At 42.8% G+C, this 21,001-nt stretch overlaps 1 protein-coding gene across 1 annotated transcript in view; it reads left to right on the forward strand.

Annotated features, from left to right (window-relative positions):
- CACNA1D (calcium voltage-gated channel subunit alpha1 D) overlaps positions 1–21,001 on the forward strand; it is a 515,670-nt gene that overhangs the window by 423,412 nt on the left and 71,257 nt on the right. The window contains exons 22-30 of the mRNA XM_007937239.2: positions 730–789; positions 3,784–3,890; positions 6,201–6,288; positions 7,038–7,145; positions 7,244–7,296; positions 8,529–8,675; positions 10,719–10,920; positions 13,108–13,266; positions 16,128–16,238. Coding sequence (XP_007935430.1) covers positions 730–789; positions 3,784–3,890; positions 6,201–6,288; positions 7,038–7,145; positions 7,244–7,296; positions 8,529–8,675; positions 10,719–10,920; positions 13,108–13,266; positions 16,128–16,238 — 1,035 coding nt within the window. The remainder of the gene's footprint in view (positions 1–729; positions 790–3,783; positions 3,891–6,200; positions 6,289–7,037; positions 7,146–7,243; positions 7,297–8,528; positions 8,676–10,718; positions 10,921–13,107; positions 13,267–16,127; positions 16,239–21,001) is intronic.

Genomic DNA, 21,001 nt, shown 5'->3' on the forward strand with positions numbered 1-21,001 from the left:
TGGATAACAGATAGTATCTTCAGAACTGCTATTAGAGTTGATTTAAAGGCCAAGTCAGGCAGTTCTCTGAGTGGGCCCAGTGGAGTAAAAACCAAAGTCTGAGGAGAGCAGTGTTAGATGTAGAGCAATGAGCAGAAGGAAGATGGTAAGTACAGCTGTGCCTTGCAGACTTATCCAGCATGGCACAGTGGTCGGGGGACAGTGTTTACTCCTCAATTAAATGGAACACAAGGGGACAGGGGGAGGCCTCTGGCTCAGTTTGATGCCACTAATGTCTTTATTTATCTCCACCAATCTCAAGCTCAGCTGGATGACAACATACTTCATTCAGCCAAAGATGCAGTTACAAATCCAAAATGTTTATAAGACTCTAATTTATCTGGTGCCACAAGGAATTTTTAGATGGAGTGCTCTGAGGAGAAAAGATTATTAGTAAAGCGCTTTTAGAAGTGAGCCTCTGTCTGTCAAAGACATGAGCCTGGGAAGTGAGTCAGCATAAGTGCATAAAGGCGGTAAGGATTCCAAAGTGCTGTTTTTTGGTTATAAAGAAGAGCTGTAATTGGACCAATTTAGGACATTTATAAGCATCTCTATACTTAACTCCAGAGTAGCAGGGTAATCCTGGAAGAACAGGTCTCTGACTGCTTGTGGGGGGTGTGCCCATGTGCATCTAGCTGTCAAAGCTTATCCCTATGCCTTTTTCTCATTTCTACGTGTTGTACCTTGCAGATACTTGGTTACTTTGACTATGCTTTCACAGCCATCTTTACTGTTGAAATCCTGTTAAAGGTAATGGATTTTTCTTTGATCCTCACATAGTCTTAAGTGGCAGTAGCAATAATAGTTGCAATTCTTTGTTTGCCTTCCAGATACTAGGTTATGCAGATTGTGTCTTCACTGGTACTTTTGCATTTGAAATCATTTTGAAGGTAACAGGCTATGTAGCAGTGTGTGTAAGGGCCTACTCCTGTGTGTGATACACAGGAAACAAGTTTGAAGTGCTTTGTCCTTTTTTATTTTTTTAATATCTTCTGTGAAAAAGATAAACTTTTTCTTAACCAAAGGACTATTCCAACTTATTTTTGTTGTTTATTTTTAACCTTTGGATGCATGTAGGAGCTACTTTTGCTTCATGAAACTGGGAATTATATTTTGCTCTTTTTTTAAAAAAAAAAAAAGTACATGTATATATATCCTTTGACATTTGTCAATGGGTAATGAATACATCACTATGTGTGAACTTTCTTCCACCCTTCCAGGCATCAGAGTTAAAGGAAAAGCATTTATCCTATGAAGGGAATATTTCTTCTCTCATTTTTCTGATTGAATTATGTTTTCAGTGGCCTAAAATAGTAACACATTATTTTCTTGCAACAGGATTTGCAAGGAATAGACTTGAGTCTATTTGTGTCGAGCTTTTTTTTCTGTTTTAACGGATGGGCTTACATTTAAACAACAGAAAGAGCATCTTCTGGATCCTTTGCCATTGAGTCTTTTCCAACTCACAGTGGCCCCTCATGTGTTTCCGAGGGAAACTTTATAGAATTAGATTGCCTCATCTTCCTCCCACAGGAGCAGCTGGTGGGTTTGAACCACACCAATCTAGTGATTAGCAGCCAAATGCCTTACCCACTATGCCACCAGAACTCCTTTGGATAGGGAGGCCTAAATGTACTGCCCATGTATGACCTGACAGTTGCTGCATGTGGTTCATGTCCTGGCTATGAAGGCTACCCTGTGGGTGAGTTCATTTCTTATGTTGAGAAACCAACAGCAGAGAACCTGGGAACCCTGAGACTCACTAACTACCACAAGATAAGGGTCACTGCAGTGAAAACATGGCCTGTGATAACTGTTAGAGCAATCAGGGCTCCCCAGCAGGGAGACAAGCTGGGAAGTCAATACTTTTAACCACAGTTTTCCTTAAACCATTTTGTTTTTTTTGTGTGTGTGTGCATCTTAGGACCACTGTGGAACTTGGGCTCTTTACAAAATCTTCTATAAAATGAAATCTCAACATTATCAGGAATTTGGGTATTTATTTCCATTTTTTCATTCTTGGTGATGAAAGCAGTACAAAAACCAACTAATAACCAGCCAACCTCTGTATAAACCTTTCTTTAAAAGTCTCCTAAAAAATCAAGTTCTTTTTTGAAAAAAAGAATTTTTGAATTTGGCTGAAAGTTGTCTCCCAAGTGAGAATTGTGTGCCAGGCCGGTGACCAGATTCTGATGGTGGTCTCGCAACAAGGACCACGGATTCAGAACTCACAGGGCTGGAGCTGTAGACACACTCACCCTCTCTGCTGAGACCAGCTGCTGCTTTTTCTGGGATTTGCCTTCTCCTCCTCAAACTGAATGGGGAAATAGTCTACTCAGCCTGGTTGATTGAGATTTTATTTCATTTTCCACATTTGTAAGGTGCTAAATGAGTATGATTGTTCTTGAACATTGGGGAGCTGAGATATAGGATTATTTAAAAAGAAGGCGAGAAAGTTGCTTCCTAAGGCATTTGACTGCTAACCTGAAGGCTGGCGGTTCAAACCCACCAGCCACTCCTGGGAAAGAAGACTGAGCAATCTACTTCCATAAAATGCCACCTCAGAAACCCAAGGAGGGGTTGCTGTAAGTTGGATCCAACTCGATGGCAGTGAGTTTGGTGGTGTTTTTTTTTTTTTTTTTTCCCCTCAGTGACTTAATTCTTAAGAGCCATTCTCCATTTGAAAGGTATTTTCAGAGAGTGGAAAATAGGCTAGAACAAGGAGGAGTCAGAAAAGGGAGATTCATCACCAAACCTCTGACATCTGAAATGGCGGTTCCTGGTGACCTTGGGAAAATTCCAAGGGCTGTTTGGTTATTTGGTTAAACCATATGAAACTGCTTTCATGTAGGTCAAAAAGAGTTGGATATTGGCAGTTTTAAATAGTTCAATGTAATTATTTCTCAACTATTCTATACTTACCTCAACCTCCCTTTCCCATCCCCACCCCCACCCCCACCTTTTTTTTTTTTTTTTTAATAACTAATGACTTCTAGATATTTCACTCTAAGGAAATTCTTCCTAAGCTCTTTTTTTTGTAGCCAATAGAAACCTCACTGGAGCACCCACCTGTGTGCCCTTGTTACCTACAGGACATGTCACTAGGAAGCAAGAGACTGACTTAGCCATATGATGGCTTCCTAGCCATACTTTGCACTTAGCAGTAACCAGGCTTGGGGGGTGCTGTTTTAAATGGGCATATTGCTAAGGATGGGATGTGCAGCAAGATGTCTACATGGGGAAAATGATGCATGTGTCTGGTAAATAGAACCATTGAGTGCTCTGGACTCCAGTGCTCTTTCTAGCCCCACTGGGAAGGCTGAATTGGATCAATGTAACCTCTACTAGATCACAAAGAATCCAGGAGCCACCATTTTGCCAGGGAAGCTGAGTTATCTGGGTGACAATTACATTGTAATGAATATTACCATATGTATTCTCTCCTGAAACAGGGCTCTTTGGACAGGCCAATAATGTATTCACATTTGAAATCTGCCATCACTGTTATAAAGTCTAAAACTCTCTCTTCTTTAAAAATGGGCCTGAAATAAACTGCCATTTTTCCATTTTTGTATGAATAAATTTTTCTGTGGCTCACCCCTATTAGTTTACATTTCCAGCTTCCTAATATATACTTGTTAATAGTCATGTTTTCCTCAAGGTTTTGTAAAGAGCTTAGGTTTCTTTTCTCCTGGGGGGAAAAATAGTCAACAGACCCACACGATTCTGCTTATATATATGTAGATGACGACTTTCGGAGCTTTCCTCCACAAAGGAGCTTTCTGCAGGAACTACTTCAATTTGCTGGATATGCTGGTTGTTGGCGTGTCTCTGGTGTCCTTTGGGATTCAGTGAGTATTCATTGTGTTTGTGCGTGTGTGTGTGTGTGTGTGTGTGTGTGTGTATACGCATGTACCTGGAACTATTGGGCAGGATGGTTTATGTAGAAATTTTAACAATTCTTAAAGGCTGGGTATCATTTTGATCATTGTATTTAGTTATCCAAGGACTATTAATTCATTCCCATGCCAGAAAGCATTGGGACAATTTGTATTTTCTTTTCTTTTTTAAATTTTTTTTGTGATTTGGGTGAAAGTTTACAGAGCAAAGTCATCTTCCATATAGCAGTTCATACACGTTTTGTTTCATGACGTTGACTTCAATCCCCACAGTGCAAGAGCTCTCTTCCTGCTTCCTCCTTTTAGTTAACTTTTCCCTGTCCTTTTTTTCTATACATTCCTGCCCTCTGAGCTGTTTCCATATGCTGCTACTGCCCTTCTGTTCCCTCATGATTGATCGCTCTAAGGAGTATATCTACCAGGTGTAAATGTTCACCCTATATGCCTGACTATAGTTTGGATGGAAGCTACGGGAGTGAGTTCAATTCCAGCCCTGAAGGATAACTAGGTGCCCTAGTCTCAGGGGTTTCACCAAGCTCCATCAGACCAGTAAACTTGATCTTTTGTGTATTTTGAGTTTCAATCAGTTATTTTCTTATGTTTCTTTTTCTTTCTACTTTTTTTGTGTGTGCTCATGCCAGGTTGAATTTATTGCCATCTGTGAAGTTTGTTATCAGTCGAGGGTGAAATAGTGCTTGACTAGAAGGCAGGAAAGCCAAGTTCAGTCCCAGTTCCTCCAGGGGTTGGCTCCAGGACCTTTAGGGCATCCTTTACTCTCAGGATTTTGATTCCTTGTCTCTACAGGAGGGGCTGAGACTAGATGGTCTCTCAGGGCCCTTTCAGCTTAGACATTCTAAACTCCCCTTGATCTCTAGGATGCAGCAGTTCCTATGACCTCTTTCCTTTGGCCTTTACAGTATTTAAGCTCGGAGCTCTGGTGATGTAGTGCCTAAGGCATTTGACTGCTAACCAGAAGGCTGGTGGTTCAAACCTACCAGCCACTCCTTGGAAGGAAGGTTAAGCATTCTACTTCCTTAGTGATACCAACTCAGAAACCCAAGGAGGGGTCACTATGAGTCAGACCCCACTCGAAGGCAGTGAGTTTGGTTTGTTTTTTGGCAAGCTAGAAGGGGACCATGGCTGCAAAGCAGGGTTCCAGCTCCTTTTTCATGGTATTTGGGTATTTCTGGTGGGGAGTAACCAGGGCTGAGCACTGTCTGCCTACTATACCCACGTTTCTGGGGAAGAGCATCCAGGTATGGCCTTGTTTTCCTGCTGGCTTATAAACATTCCTGCTCAGGCACTGACATAAGTATCCCCCATATAAGCATAAGCATACACACATGCAACCTCTAAGTTAAAGGTAAATGAAGAGAATCTTTCCCCACTCAGAAGGCTGGGACCCCACCCCACCCCCATTTAGTCTTCCTTACCTTCTACTGCTGCCCAGGGGTAGGGAGGGAGCCAGACAGTCATAGCTTGGAAGGACATTTCATTTATATCTCTGTAGTTCCTTTAAACTCCTAGGCTCACCTGCCCTCTTGAACTGCAGCCTTGCCTACTTACTCCTGAGCATATGTTCTGTCCACAGTGAATCGTTAGTGGTGCTATACACGAGCTGCATTTGTTGTCATCTAGGGCCTTTGCACATGCTGCTCTGTCAGCCTGGAAACCTTTCTCCTATATGTTAGCCAATCCCTACTGTGCCTTTGAGACTCACCTGGACCGCACATGCCCTGGAGGCCTTCCCAGGCTCCTCCCAAGGTTGTCTTCCCTTAAAAGGGCACACTGCATTTATCCCTACTGTCATTCATACCACACTGGGTCTCAGTTGCCCATCTCTTCTACCAGACGATGAACTCCTTGAAGGCTAGAGAAGGCCCTGCACCAAAGCACTGCAGCAAGTTTCCAAACTTAAAAGAAGCAGCAGAAGCCTAAAAGCCAAGTACTTCCTAGTGTTTACATTGAATAAAAAGAACAAAACAAATTCCTAAATTGTGTCTCTGGCAAGGTTAGCTGCACCAAATCGGCCTCTGTGAGGGTCCATGGGCTTGGTTTAGGAGGCACTGTGTATTATGGGCTGGGATGGGAAGATGTAATGATATATAAGTCATGGAGAGACAGTAGTTCAGCTCTACACGTGTCTCACACAAGTTGGGTAGTGGTATCAATGTGAAGGTCAAGTGAAATAATTAATCTCAGTGTATTTTATCCAGTCATTACTCACTCTGCTTTCTCCCCTGCCTCTTCTCTTTTCCTTAGATCCAGTGCTATCTCTGTTGTGAAGATTCTGAGAGTCTTAAGGGTCCTGAGGCCCCTCAGGGCAATCAACAGAGCAAAAGGACTTAAGGTTTTGATTCCTCTTCCCTAGGCTGGCCTTTCTTAGGTTGGGGTTAGCTGTAACTATTGGCTTTTCTGGGACGGAACTGGGCTGAGTCTCTGGGTTACACGTGTGAAAAGGAAATTTCTAAGCAATTAACTTCTATTCAGAGAGCATTTTCTAAATTGTTGCTTTCTTTTTATTAATTATTATTCTTTAATTATGGTTTGTTACTTTTTCATTATTAGTAATTTTTCTTTACCTTTATTTTAGTCTTGAAATTGATTCTCATGTGTGTTACAAAAGGCCAGAGGATTTGCACTCTGGTGGCGTAGTGCCTAAGGCATTTGACTGCTAACCAGAAGTCTGGCAGTTCAAATCTACTAGCCACTCCTCGAAAGGAAGATTGGGCAATTTACTTCCGTAGTGTTACTGCCTTGGAAACCCAAGGAGGGGTCACTATGAGTCGGATCTGACTCGATGGCAGTGAGTGAGCTTGAAGTCTTTCTTTGGGGTGGAAAGCACCTTTTGGGCCTGTGTGCCAGACTATGCTGCATATGTAGCATTTCTTTGGAGGAAATCAAGAAGGGACCCACACGTAATTCCCATTTAACTACCTGAAAAGCAAAGTACAAGGGACTGAAAAGTTGGAATATGACATGAAAATGACTGTAAACATAGAAATTCTTGGCAGTGTTCATGAACCTTAACATAGCTGTGACTGAAATAACAAAGGAAAATCATGTTCCTCCCTGCTGTCCTCACTCTTCTCTCCCCAGCATGTTGTCCAGTGTGTCTTTGTGGCCATCCGGACAATTGGCAACATCATGATTGTCACCACCCTTCTCCAATTCATGTTTGCCTGTATTGGGGTCCAGTTGTTCAAGGTAAAGGGGAACACCTTCAAGCCTAAACACTGCAGCTGATTTTTTTAGGGAGAAGCCTACAGACTGTTCATCTGTCTGCTTGTTTGCTTGGTATCCAGGGAAAGTTCTATCGCTGCACAGATGAAGCCAAAAGTAACCCTGAAGAATGCAGGTAAGTCCCCTGGAGATGAGAATGGGAAATTCAGGAGAACAAATGGAACAAATAGATTTTTCTGGAGGTTTTGGTAGGAAAGAGAAGAGGCTTATGTGATCAGTTCGTGACTTTAAATGTTTAGTATGGAACCTGTGAACTGAAAGAGAAAAAACTGACATTATTAAATGCCCCAACAAACTCCACCCATATCCATGTGGAGGATTTTCTCACAAATCAGAACTTGAAGTTCACCTCTCATGTATTCAGGAACTGGCTACTTTCTTCTGGCAGATTTTCTGGGCTTCCTCCTACACACATTTTGGCCATATTACCATTCACAAGAATGGGCAGAGAAAAAAGGTGATAAATGTAGTCACATTCCATATTAATAGGTGTCTAGAAGAGTATTAAGGCAGACATGGAAACCATTACTTAAAGTTTTGAAACTTTCTGGAGAAGTACATATCTCCCTGTTCTCTAAAGATGTACGAGTTTAGCCGCTTGCGTTACCATGTTGGTTTGGCGGGTTCTTTGTAAGCAAATGGTGTGGTGCCAGGAGTAGCAGTTGCAAAGCTAACTGTAGACCACGCGACTCCAGGGCCACCATTCACACAGGCGGTGGCATGGTGGCACCCCCTGGAGTGGAGCAGTACCACAGTAGTACGGGGACACTCCCTTCCTTCCCTAGCCTCTGCTTCCTCATCTGTAAATAAAGATGTTGGACTTTCTCTTGACTTTATTCCACAAATGAAATTCTATGAGGAATGTTGTGTCCCAGAAGTATGGAATTGTCTTGGAAAAGAAAAGTGGGAATATTGTTAGTATGAAGAGAAAGAATTTGATTAAAATACAGGTAAGACTATACCTGGACTCATTCCCCAAGGCTTATGGATTTATCCATTGCTGAAGCTTTTCACTCTTTGGAGTACACTTTGGACCATTGCATACGAGCGCTGTTTCCCACCCATAGTTTTCATTTATTAACCGACAGATGCTAGGTGTTTTAGTTCTGGAGACTACATCTTGCACTAGTGGTTACTTGATGGGTATTTGAACCCTCAAGCAGATGAAATTCAGGGTGAGAAAAGGAGAAATGCAGACTGTATGAAGCTAAGGTCTCTGGCCTGACTGGCAGGTAGAGTGGTGGTGCCTAGAGCTGGAAATTGGGACAGACATGACTGATTTAATGTGGTTTTTACATTTCATATTTGAAGCCAGAACAAACCACACTTTTTTTTTCCCATCTCTAGGGGGCTTTTCATTCTTTACAAGGATGGGGAGGTCGATAACCCTGTGGTTCGTGAGAGGATCTGGCAAAATAGTGATTTCAACTTTGACAATGTCCTGTCTGCTATGATGGCACTTTTCACAGTCTCTACATTTGAGGGTTGGCCTGCGTAAGTATAGAGAATGTAATCTTACAAGGTGGCTGTTGGGGCTGGGGTCCTCTCTGCTTCTGTCTCCTACTTGCTTCTTGGGTTACTCTGAGCTGAGCCATGTCTATTGAATGAGTCCCATTTCTTTTGTGCTCCACAGTCTTTCCCTGTGATTTTTTAACGTTGGTCCATTTGTTGATTTCTTCTTGGTCCATAAAGTAAAAACTAAACCCTTTGCTATTGAGTCAATTCTGACTCATAGCATAGGACAGTATAGAACTGTCCCAAAGGGTTTTCAGGTGTAAATCTTTATGGAAGCAGACTGCCTCATCTTTCTCCTCCAGAGCAGCTGGTGGGTTCGAACCACCGACCATTTGGTAGCAGCCAAGTGCTTAACCACTGCTACACCAGGCCTCCTTTTTTGGCCCATGGCACTCCTCTTATGATTAGGTAAATGACTAATCTTTGTCATTTTGAAGCAGCAATGATATAGGTCCCAGGCTTCTCAGTTAGCTCCTGAGGAGCCTCTCTGGATGGGAATGGGGAATCCCCATTTGTCATGAGACCTCTCATGTAAGTAAAGCTACCATTCCACTGTTCCTAAGAGAGTCTTGATAGTATCCCAACCCAGTCATTGATCCATTCATTCCTTCACTCAACAGGTACTTATTGAGTACTAATGCATGCTAGATATGGACTATTGCTGTTGTACCATTTCTTTCACTGATGTACTCACTCACTTATCCATAAAATGTGCTCTTGATATCTGCCTCATGCAACATGCTATGATATAGAATTCTGTGAGAAATGTTGTGTAGAAGAAACAGAGGTATGTAGACATGGAGGGTCTGGTGTGTTACAGATGTGCAGAATAGAGTGGCTAGGAATTTGAAGGGTAAAGTCAGAAAAGTGGCAAGAAGGAGGAAAGTAGAATACACAAGGGAGAGTCTCTCATACCTTTCTTTATATGAAGTCCCTATGTGCCCTAGGAAGTCTCCCAAACACTCCCAGCTCATGCCATCAGAACATATATGTACATGTGAGTCCTAAATGTCAAGTTTCTGTGCCCACAGGCACTGCAAAAGGTGGAAAAGTTGATCCTCTTGAGCTGGGGGAGCTCTCTGGATGCATGTGAGAGTCAGGGCTATTTGTGGGTGTTCAAGTGAGGTAAAGGGTGAGGCGTATTCTTTAGAGAACTGGTCCTGGGAGAAGAGAAGCATAGAGTTAGATCCTTCACTTTGTAGAGGCTCTGACTACAGCCTCAGGTTTTGACCACTGTGATTTAGCAAATCATGGTGGTAGATGAGGGATAATGGAACAAACCTGGGACTTGGGATTCAGAGGAACTGGGCTCAACTCCTGACTCTGACACTAAGAAAGTGTGACCTTGCACACATAGTTCCTTCTTAAAACTTGCATAAAATGAGAATGATAGTTATGTCTGCCTTTCCAGATGAATGTGAGGATTAAGTGAGAAGATGGGAATACCTGGCACAGTAAAACCATGAGTGGAGGCCCCCCCGAAGTGTTGAATTTACATAAGAATGAAATTTGAGGTGTCACAGTAATTTCCCTCTTCCTGTTAAGAGTTCTGCTGAGCATATATCTAATTTTAGTGCATATTCCAGTTTGGAGAACCTCCCTTAGTTCTTTGTTGTAGATGCCCTGATTGGTTGTTTATTATCTCTGCCAGTGTGTACACAGGTTTCAGTTCCACTAGTCTCTTACATGTGATGCTCTTCCTCTCTTCTACCTGTGAATCGAAAAGAATGTTACTGAATGTTTGTGAAGTCTTTGGTTTTCCGTCCTCAGGGCAGTCAATCAAATAACATACCCCAGGTGATTCCTCTTCTAGATGCTGGGCTGACTAGAACTGACCCTAAGAGGGAAATCTTAGAGGCTTGGCATATATCCATTGGCCTCGGAATTGGCTCCCAGCAAGGAGTTTGACAATCAGTCTTCACAGAAGGAGTGCAGAAAAGGAAGATGCTGGGAAGGCAGCAGGGCTGGGCTGTTGGGCTGAGTAGGATTGGCAGGTGTTCACTCAGTTTTTCTGCTCTCCAGGTTGCTGTATAAAGCTATTGACTCAAATGGCGAGAACATCGGCCCGATCTACAACTACCGTGTGGAGATCTCCATCTTCTTCATTATCTACATCATCATTGTGGCTTTCTTCATGATGAACATCTTTGTGGGTTTTGTCATCGTTACATTTCAGGAGCAGGGAGAAAAAGAGTATAAGAACTGTGAGCTGGACAAAAATCAGGTTAAAGTCACATGCTGTTTGGACTTCCATCCCTTGACCAAGAAGGGAGTGCTTTCTCTTTGGCCTGCTTTCCCCCATGCACAGAGAGAAGCACCCACCTGCTGTCTGTCCCTGGTGCTTGGGCCCTGTTGAAAACACATTCTGAGTCATTTGAGTCCTCACTGCTGACAGGTTTCCAGATACATATTAGACTTTGTGATTGTGAAATCTATGCCCAGACCTATGGATGGAAATGAAAGAAGGCTTAGGTCAACTTTGTGGTCATGACCTACCAGTGACAGCCTAGAATTTTGTGCAGCATTATGTTGGAGGACCAGGAGACACCCACACAAACTTCCATGGTCTCTACTAGGAGACAGTCTTATATATCCACTTAGAGCAGGGTTTCTCAGCCATGGCACTATTCAGATTCTGGGCTGAATAGTTTTTTTTGTGTGTGCATCCTGTGTATTGTGGGCTGTTTAGCAGCATGCCTGGATTCTGCCTACTAAATGCCAGTAGTATTCCCACCAAAATGACAACCAAAAATAAGTCTAAACATTTTCACATGTCCAGTGAGGGGTAAAATTGCCCCTAGTTAAGAACCACTGAGTTGAGGAAGTACCCTATAACACCACAGAGAAAGTAACCAACTTTAAACTTGGGACTCAGGTAGCAGTGGCATCATTCACTGTTTACACCCAGTACCTTGTTTTAACCAGTCCAATAAAAGTAGGAGCCTTTGGCTCTGACTACAGTATAATGTGAAGAAGCCCAGAGACCTCTTTCAGTCCTGTTCTACCTGCGCCTGTTAGGTAACTGGGTGCATCCAGGGCCTGGTCCCTTATTTCTGAGTGGAGGGTATTAAGGAGTTGTTCTGTTCAGTTTGGCTCTAAAAAGAGTCTGTGAGATCTGGATTCTTTTCTGGGAGTTCTCCCCTATACACACACATACACACACACACACTAGGTAGTATCTGTTTTGATGATGATCTAGTGGGCAAGAATGATATGCCAACCTGGGTTTCCTGAGGGGAAGTGGCCCAGGCAGGATGAGGCACTCTGTACTTGTACCCACTCAGGGAAGTGTGAGGACGGTGCTTGCATGGCTTGTGGAAAGATAACTACTTTGAGTTGTCAAGGCATCCCTTTGGATTCCACCACTGACAGTCAGAAGAGGACCTAGACCAGCTTTTTGCCCACACAAGGAAAAAGAGTGTCAGGGCAAGACTCAGGCCCAGGCCAGCCAGGCCTAACCAGAGCTATAAGTGTTCCATCATCTGCGGTCCAGAACAGGCTTGAATAGGTGGTCCCTGAAGTCAGTATGGAGGTCAGAGCAGGACCAGGTTCCCATCTGAAGTCAAAACTGAGAGTCCAACCAGGGCATTGGATAGCAGGTGTATTGTCTAAGAACAAGCAGGACCTTGATGCTGAGCTGAGGGCTTTCTGGGCTGGAGTTCCCTTTGAGCTTGCTGACTGGCCTTAGTCCCATGACTGAGTGGGAAAAGAGAATGCTCCGGCTATGCCTCAACCACATTCAATTCAGCCATTGTTCCTAACAGTATGCAGGGGATTGTCAGATGAGCATGACAAGGGCCCTAGCCTTAAACGTTCCTGGATGGACACATACATAGTGTACCATAAGACAGTCATGGTTAACATGTTCTGGCTCCTGAGCAGTGCTCTGTGTATGCCAGTCCTGCAGTGGTGGGGGCTGCCAGCCTCAGCAAGTCAGGCCACCCGTTCTGGTTCTTGAGGATTTTGGTGCCTCTCATCACTTGGCTTCCTCTCCTGGAACACAGCATAAGTATGACAACTAGAGACATCATCTACCAGTATAGAACAAAAGAGGTCCTAAGGCCTGAGTCAGGTCCTCACTCCTTTGCTTATTCACTGTAGGCTCTCAGGCAAGATAGGTAAAACCTCTGAACTTGAATTTTTTAATGAGTACAGTGGAGGCCAAATGGACGTTCTCTTTACCCCCAAGCTTGCTGTGAAGATCAGATGAGGTGCAGAAAGAGGGATCCTCTGTCAGTGACTCCAAGAGATGCCAGTGGGAAGAAGGGTGGTTGCTCATAGTAGTTTTCAGCATCCTTCAGGGGCCTTTCCCAGTAGGTATTGAGTTGGCCCTTTCAGAGCAGACATGAACTGTGTCATCCTTCCATAAAAGTGTTCAAAACCCTGTTTTTGTTCTTTTCTGCCGTTGCAGCGTCAGTGTGTTGAATATGCCTTGAAAGCCCGTCCTTTGCGGAGATACATCCCCAAAAACCCCTACCAGTACAAGTTCTGGTACGTGGTGAACTCCTCGCCTTTCGAATACATGATGTTTGTCCTCATCATGCTCAACACACTCTGCTTGGCCATGCAGGTAAAGATGGAGACAGCTGTGGTGACAAGCCTGGGCGTTCTGCACAGCCACGTGCCCCAAACTCTGAGGGTGGAATGTCACCCTACTTGCAAAAGGATGAGGTTCACTTTTCTACTAAGTCTGAGCTATGGTTTGTCCAGAGCTCTACCCTAGTTAACAGTTGTTGTGCTAGGAATCTAAAATTGCTCTTGTGTTTATGAGACCATCTGTACAAGCATGGTGGTACCTGAGATTTTTGTGGAGCCTGAGTGTGGCATTCATTTCTATAAACATTTACTGTGGACCTTCTGTGGCCAGGTACTGATTAAGAACTCAAGCTCTGGAGTTAGATAGGGATTTCAGTCCTACTTTTACTCTGTACCAGCTGTATGGCCTTGGAAAAGTTACTTAAATTCCTTGAACCTTGCTTTCTTTTTTGGTAAAATGAGGCTGTCTATTGTACCTACCTCAGAGTGAAGGGTCAGTCAAGCTAGGTAATTTGTGATAGTTATTTGTCTCTGGGATACAGAGTCAACACCCAATAAGTCACATTCTTATCACATTCTTATCCTTAAGGAGCTCTCAGAATGGAGGTGGAAAATTCCCTAGTTCATGAAGAATCAACAGTTGGCCTGCATTGCAGCTACTCCTTGCTTACATTGGGGTCAAATGATGCAACTCACTTTAATTGACCAAGTTCATTACAGCATGATATTAACAGTGAACATTTTCAGAAATTATTTTGTCTAGTAGATACTGCACTAGGACAGGATGCAGAGGCCAAGATCAATATCCAGTTTGCTTGCTAACTTTAGGAACTTGGACAAATCAAGCTACCCTCAGTGCTGTCTAAAAAATGAGTGTAAGGATGCTGTTGTTGTCAGCTGCCCTCAAGGTGGCCTCCAACTCATGGCAGCCCCATGCACAACAGAATGAAACACTGCCTGGTCCTGTACCATCTCCATGGTAGGTTGTCCATTGGACCACTGTGATCCATAGAGTTGTCACTGGCTGATTTTGGGAAGGAGATACCCCAGCCTTTATTCCTAGTTCATCTTAGATGGAAGGTGTGGGGAAATCTGTTCAGGATCATAGCAACACACAAGCCTTCACTGACAGACAAGGGTGGCTGCTCTTGACCAAGAATTGTACCTAGGTCTTCTGCATAGGAGGAAAAATGTGCATCAGGATTGTATCTTTTCACTGTACTTATTTAATCTGTATGCTGAGCAAATAATCCAAGAAGCTGGACTACATGGAGAAGAGTGTGGCATTAGGAGGAAGACTCATTAACAATCTGTGATATGCAGATGATAACCTTGCTTGCTGAAAGTGCAGATGACTTGAAGCACTTAACTGATGAAGATCAAAGATTAGAGCCTTCAATATGGATTACACCTCAATATAAAGAAAACAAAAGTCTTCACAACTAGGGCAATAAGCAACATCATAATAAATGGAGAAAACATTGAAGTTGTCAAGAAATTAATTTTATTTGCATCTATCATCCGCACCAATGGAAGCAGCAGTCAAGAAATCAAATGATATATTGCATTGTGCAGATCTGCTGCAAAAGACCTCTTTAGAGTGTTAAAAAGCAAAGATTTCACTTTGAAGACTAAGGTGCACCTAACCCATATTAGTCACCTCATGGCCTGTGAGACAATGATTAAGAAAGACCGAAAAAAAAAATATTGATGGCTTTGAATTACAGTATTGGTGAAGAACATTGAATATACTATGGAGTGCCAGAAGAATGAGCAAATCTATCTTGGAAGTACAGCCTGAATGCCTCTTACAAATGAGAATGGCAAGATTTCGTCTCACAGGCTTTGGACATGTTATGAAGAAGGACCAGTCCTTGTAGAAGGACATCATGCTTGGTAAAGTAGAGGGTTTGGGACAAAGATGAAGACCCTCAACGAGATGGATTGACACAGTGGTTGCAACAGTGCATCAGTCATAGCAACGATTGTGAGGATGGCACAGGCATTGTTTCATTCTACTGTACGTAGGGTCACTGTGAGTGAGAACCAGCTCCATGGTACCCAGCAACAACAGCAACTCCTACAGAGAAGGCAAAAATTCTACCACTGAACACTTACAGCCTTTGGGTCTAAGGATAGTCACCATCCACTGCCATTGAGGCAATTCTGACTCATAGTAACCATATAGAACTGAGTAGAACTCCCCTGTAAGGTTTCTAAGTCTGTAAATCTTTATGGAAGCAGATTGTCACATCTTTCTCCCATGAAATGGATGGTGGGTTCAAACCACTGACCTTTTGGTTAGCAGCTGAATGTGTTAGCCACTGTGCCACCACACCTCAATGATCAATTTTTTATCTGCTTTCTTAAATTTAAAAATTTAATTTAAGAACGAGAAGGACCATATGCTGATAGTGTTTTGTGCTGAGGAAAACTTAAATTGGTGCTTATGTTAAAGCCATTTACAGTAAATGGCACACAATTTATCCATAACCAAATTCTGCCTTTATTCACAGACATTTTGATGGTATCTGTGTAGTGTCTTGATCAAGGCCTGAAATATAAACACTGCTTGAAGAAGGGTGAATTCTCTTTATACTTACTTGAGAATATTGATGTAGTTTTCCCCTTTATCATTAGATCATAATTTTCCCATCCATTTTCATCTTGTCAAGGACCCTTTGTACTTTGTGGGGAGTTAGCCACAGGACCTTTGAGTACTGGTCTAATTGAATCATAGGGAGAGGGTGCTGGGTTGGGAGGTTGCTTCCATATCTGAGAAAAGAAACCTGCAGGGAGTCAGGGACCTGCGGAGCCTTCTTTACAAGTCTGTCAAATTGCAGCCAAGTCTCTGGAATGGGCATTTGAGAACTGTGTCTCTGTCTTCATCCACAGCACTATGAGCAGTCTAAGATGTTTAATGATGCCATGGACATCCTGAACATGGTCTTCACTGGGGTGTTCACCGTTGAGATGGTTTTGAAAGTCATTGCATTTAAACCCAAGGTGAGTTGCTGAGCCTTCTCTTCAAAGTCTTTTTGCTGAATCATCCCCCAGGAAAGTGCCGGCTTCCTGTTAGTCTTATGTTACATTACTGAATTATGCGGAATTGCTCTAGTCGCTAACTGGGTTATCACCTTAGAACTTTAAAATCTGATTAGAGCATCTGTATAGATATAGGAAAATAAATCTGCAAAACCAAAACCTCATGAAAACAATTCTAAGAAGAAGGAGGGAGGAGGAGGTCGGGAGTTTGCAAAAGTGAGATGTTTTTGAGATCTGAGTTGCTGTTTCTAGAACTACATGATCTGCTGTTTCAGAGAGAAACATGAGTTTCTAACATAATGAGTTACTTGAGCCCTGGAGAAAGAGTAAATTTTTAACATAAACCATCAGAAAGAATAGAGTTAGGCCCTGATTTCACGTTCAGATTTTTAGCCTGCAGTCTTTGGTTGTGTTTGTTCTTGGTCTATAGCATCCTTTATACCTTTTATGGGAGTTATAATATCAGCCACAGACCTCCCACCCATACCAAGTGAGAAATCAGCATCCCTTCGACTGCTTCAAAGTCTTCCATTTGTTTAATTTGGAAAAATTTAAACCAAAGCAAGATAAGAAATTTATTAAGCTGTGTTAGAGTCCTTAGCATACTGTATCTCTGTAAAATGAGGATACTAACAGTCCTATTTCATAGAAATGTGGTGAGAAGTAAAGAATTATTACACATGCAGTGCTTAGAAAACTGCCTGGCATGTGGTGCTATGCTACAGAAGTGTCAGTCACTGCTGCTGTCACTATCATCATCATCATTGTCATTGTTATTAGCATCATCAGCAAGCAATGATGATCTCTCATTCTAAATCCTGAGAGAGAGGAGCAAACGTTGGCTGAGCTGTGGGAGTTTTGACCCTCAATTTCTTATATAGCACAGCCCCAAACTATCTGAGTTAGAGAATGACAGAGTTCAGTGACCCAGTTAATTTGCTTAACTGTGTGTAAAGCATCTGATAACACTAACATAGATTATACAATGGTTGGTTTCAACTACTCCAGAGTTGCCTGGCATTCTAATGCAAAATTGTTCCTTTCTTTAATTTGAATTAATTTCTGTGCAATCTGTATCAGATCTTTGTGGACCAAAAAGAAAGGACATTAGTAAGTGATTAATTGGGGTGATTGCAGTGGGGTCAAATTTGGCACTTTATGCATGGCCAGATGTTATTTACTGTGACTTGTCCATATCTTTGTTCATAAAAATTTCCTCCTTTTCCAAATTCATCTTAATTTCCTTTGAGAGTTTGGTTTGCTTCCCTCTCACCTTTACTCCCCTGAGCGATATTTGTCTGTACCGATGGAAAGGTTGTAAAGTAAGAATGTTGAAAGTACTTGAGAAATGCAGTAAGAACATTTCCTTGATACCTATCTAGTGATTAAGCTCCAAAGTTTTTGAAAGCTTATCCTGGGCTGAGGAGAAAGCACACTTACCCACAGTGTGCATGTGTGTGCACGTAGATTGTGTGCACACACCCTCTAGCAGGCCGTTGCATTGATTATCTGATAACCAAACTCCAAAACCAAACTCCCTGCCATCGAGCAGATTCCAACTCATAGTGACCCCCATTGGGTTTCCAAGGCTATAAATCTTTATGGAAGCAGATTGTTTCATCTTTCTTCTGCAGTGGCTGGAGGATTCAAACCACCAACCTTTTGGTTATCAGCCAAATGCCTTAACCACTACACCATGAGAGCTCCTGATTATCTGGTAGCAGACTGCTCTTCCCAGTAAATTGCTGATTCCAAACCAAGGAGAGTTCAGTGGCAGGAGAGCAGATCGAGTGATACCAAGGGGGAAATAAGTAGCTTGTTTGTAATCAGCGGTGGGAGATCAGAATGTTTAAATGAGTGATTTCCACTAGAAATTATGCTTCTTTGTCGTTTTACTTAGTAAGATATTTTGGTAATGTAAGACAACCTCAGATTACAATTGGGAGAAATTTTAAAACAACAATTACAGCACCTCTACACTTGAAAAGCATTGTTGCTATGTTCACTGAAGCCAAGGTAGGTTGATTTTATACTGTTATGTGCCTGGAGGAGTGGGGGAGTATCAATTCACCAAGAAAAAAAACTCTTCATAACTATTCTTGACATTTTTCCCTATTCTTCTCTTCAGTATTAACAAACCAAACCTAAGTGAATGGTATTCCACATAAAGTCAGTGAGGCCTCTTTCCATGGGATAGTTGGGCTGAGAAATGGTGGTGTAAAAGTTGCAGAAGGAAGAATCTTCTGAGAAGGCCATATGGACCAAAGGCTTGGAAACCCTGGCCCCTCAATTTCTTCTCAGGAAAGTCTTTCAGTGTTATGAGGAGTTTTGAAAAGGGGCCTCCTTACCAGAGGCATCTTGTCAGTATCCCTGTTAGGAGAGACGACAGGTTGCGGTACAATTTGCTTTGTAATACAAATACAGAAAGTAAAGCTAACCAAAATTCTCACTGGTAGGTGAGAAGGCATTCTGAGGGATGAGGACTGAAAACAGATAAGAAACCTGATCCTGAGGACTCATTTTAATTAGGGAGCCTGACTGAGGAATGGAGCCTGCTAGGAGAGAACACATTTAGAAGGAAAGAGTATAGGTCCAGTAAGGTGACATGACCCAGAATCTACAAGCTACAAGGGAGGGAGGTAGGAGGTAGGAAAGAGAGCTGGCGTGATGGAGGATATAGTCTCATTTCATGGGAAGAGCTGTCTGTTAGCATAGCTCAGACGAGACAGGAAGGTGATAGGAAGGCAAAGATAAAAAGACTGAAGGAAAAGCAAGCGGTTTTTTTTCATTGTATGGGCTCCCCAAGGGAAAGTCCACCAGTTGGGAACTGACCTCATGCACTCTAGATTGTGCTTTCTACTTGAAGCTGACCATGTCCCCATAGAGTTTTGAAAAGCAGACCATAATTTAGGTAAGAAACAAGCCCCGTTTCCCTTGCCTTTCCATCCATTACCACAGGGGAAGCTATTGGAATTTTCCAATGGCTGCTTTTGCTCCAAGGAGGGAAATCTAACAGGATAGTCCTTTGCCAAAGCACTGGCTCTAATGGGTATAAAGAGCACTTCTGTGGAGTCAGAGAAGGTCCTGTTTGTCTGAGGCGCTCCTCGGGCTTCCATATGCCATCTTTCTGGTGTTTTGTCCAGTGTGTGTTCTGGGCCAGGCTGCCTGCCTTAGTTGTGAACTTTCCTCCAGAGAGCCACACTTTGTTCCCAAGTCTTAGTTCTTAAAGTGTTTTGATCTTGATTGTATCTCTAAGACATCTTATTAGTATTCCTAGCCCTTGAGCTTAGGGAAAGTAAAGAACAGGGGGGTTTGAGGGAAGAAGAAAGTATTTGGGTGCTGTCCTCGGGCTTCTCGGCAGCGCCGATGCATGGCAGGCACCGGGTCACCTGGGCCTGTCTGCTCCCAGGTCAGTGCTTCCTGCTTCAAGCCCCTGATAGGAGTAAGACTCTGTCATAAAGCCCCAGCAATCTCCCTAGCATATGTTCTCCATATTCTGGGAGGAAAATTTGATACTTTCCTTTCAATTCTTTGGTGATCATATGATTTCCAGGTGATCTGTTTTAATGGCTAGTAACACTTGAGACCAAGCATTCCTATCTATAACTAGAATTTTATATTGGGCTTCTTCATGGGCTCGATCTCCTCAGCCTACACCTTCAGTATCAGGGCTTCTGCTCTCACCTTGTAAAATGCACACCCGCACCCCTAGGATTTCAGTAATCACCTCCAAGTCCCCCAAACCTATACTGCTGTCCCCCCTTCTGAGACTGTGACTACTTTCTGAATGATCTCCCTGCCTGTGGCCTCAGCCCCTTTTCTTTTATCCAACACATACTCTTTTTGTAAACCTAAAGCTGAGCATGCTCCTTTGTAATGAAATTATGCCACTGGCTACCTACTACTTAGTCACATTTTTTAAGCCCTCCACCAAACACTGGTCCCATTTACATTTCTGCCTCATTTCCTCCAGCCCCCTCTCTGTTTGTTGTTCCCTCTTCCCTGTCTCATAACCAACTGTTCTTGAACATGCTGGACCTTTGTATGCCCACGTGCTTCTTCATGAAAGCCCTTCTTTCAACCTCATCATTCTTTAAGGCTTGCCTGAAATGTCCCCTCCTCTTTGACATCATCCCTCCCAACGCAGCTGGAGGCAGCCATTCCCTCTGTTTGCTTGTCATGAAGTATCATTTTCAGTACTGCTCTATCCTTGTCTCTGCATTAGCTGATGAGCAGCTACTCAAGTTTACAGACTGAGTAGTCTTCATCTTTGGGTCCCCCATGCTTAATATGATACCTGCTATATGGCAGGTAATCAGTAAATATTGGTGAGGTGAAGAAGGGAATAAGTGGAAGAGCCTGTAGGTGTAGCTTCTTGAGTTGGCTTGATACCTACTTTTCTGTGACAGAACAGAGTGACCAAAATTGAACATATTTTCTCTAAGTCCCCATTTTGTAAAGGCTTAATGCTAGTTAGAAAGCTGCCAGTTACAGTTTCTATCAGACTTGGCACTATGGATCATTATTTGGGTCAAATACTGCCTGAACATTCCCTAGCGGAAATTGTGAAGTGGTGTGGTTGCTGTGGTAAACAACAAAAGGCAGGCCATTTTTATGGGCTTCAGATCTGAAAATGAGAGTGTACCAGGCATCAAGAAGAACCTGGACTGCTTCTCTTGGTCCCCATTTCCAGCCATTCCACAAACATTGTTTCCTTACTATAT

The sequence above is a fragment of the Orycteropus afer genome, unplaced genomic scaffold, assembly GCF_000298275.1.
Source record: "Orycteropus afer afer isolate SDZICR_OR568_19922 unplaced genomic scaffold, OryAfe1.0 scaffold00041, whole genome shotgun sequence".
Classification (NCBI taxonomy): Eukaryota; Metazoa; Chordata; class Mammalia; order Tubulidentata; family Orycteropodidae; genus Orycteropus; species Orycteropus afer.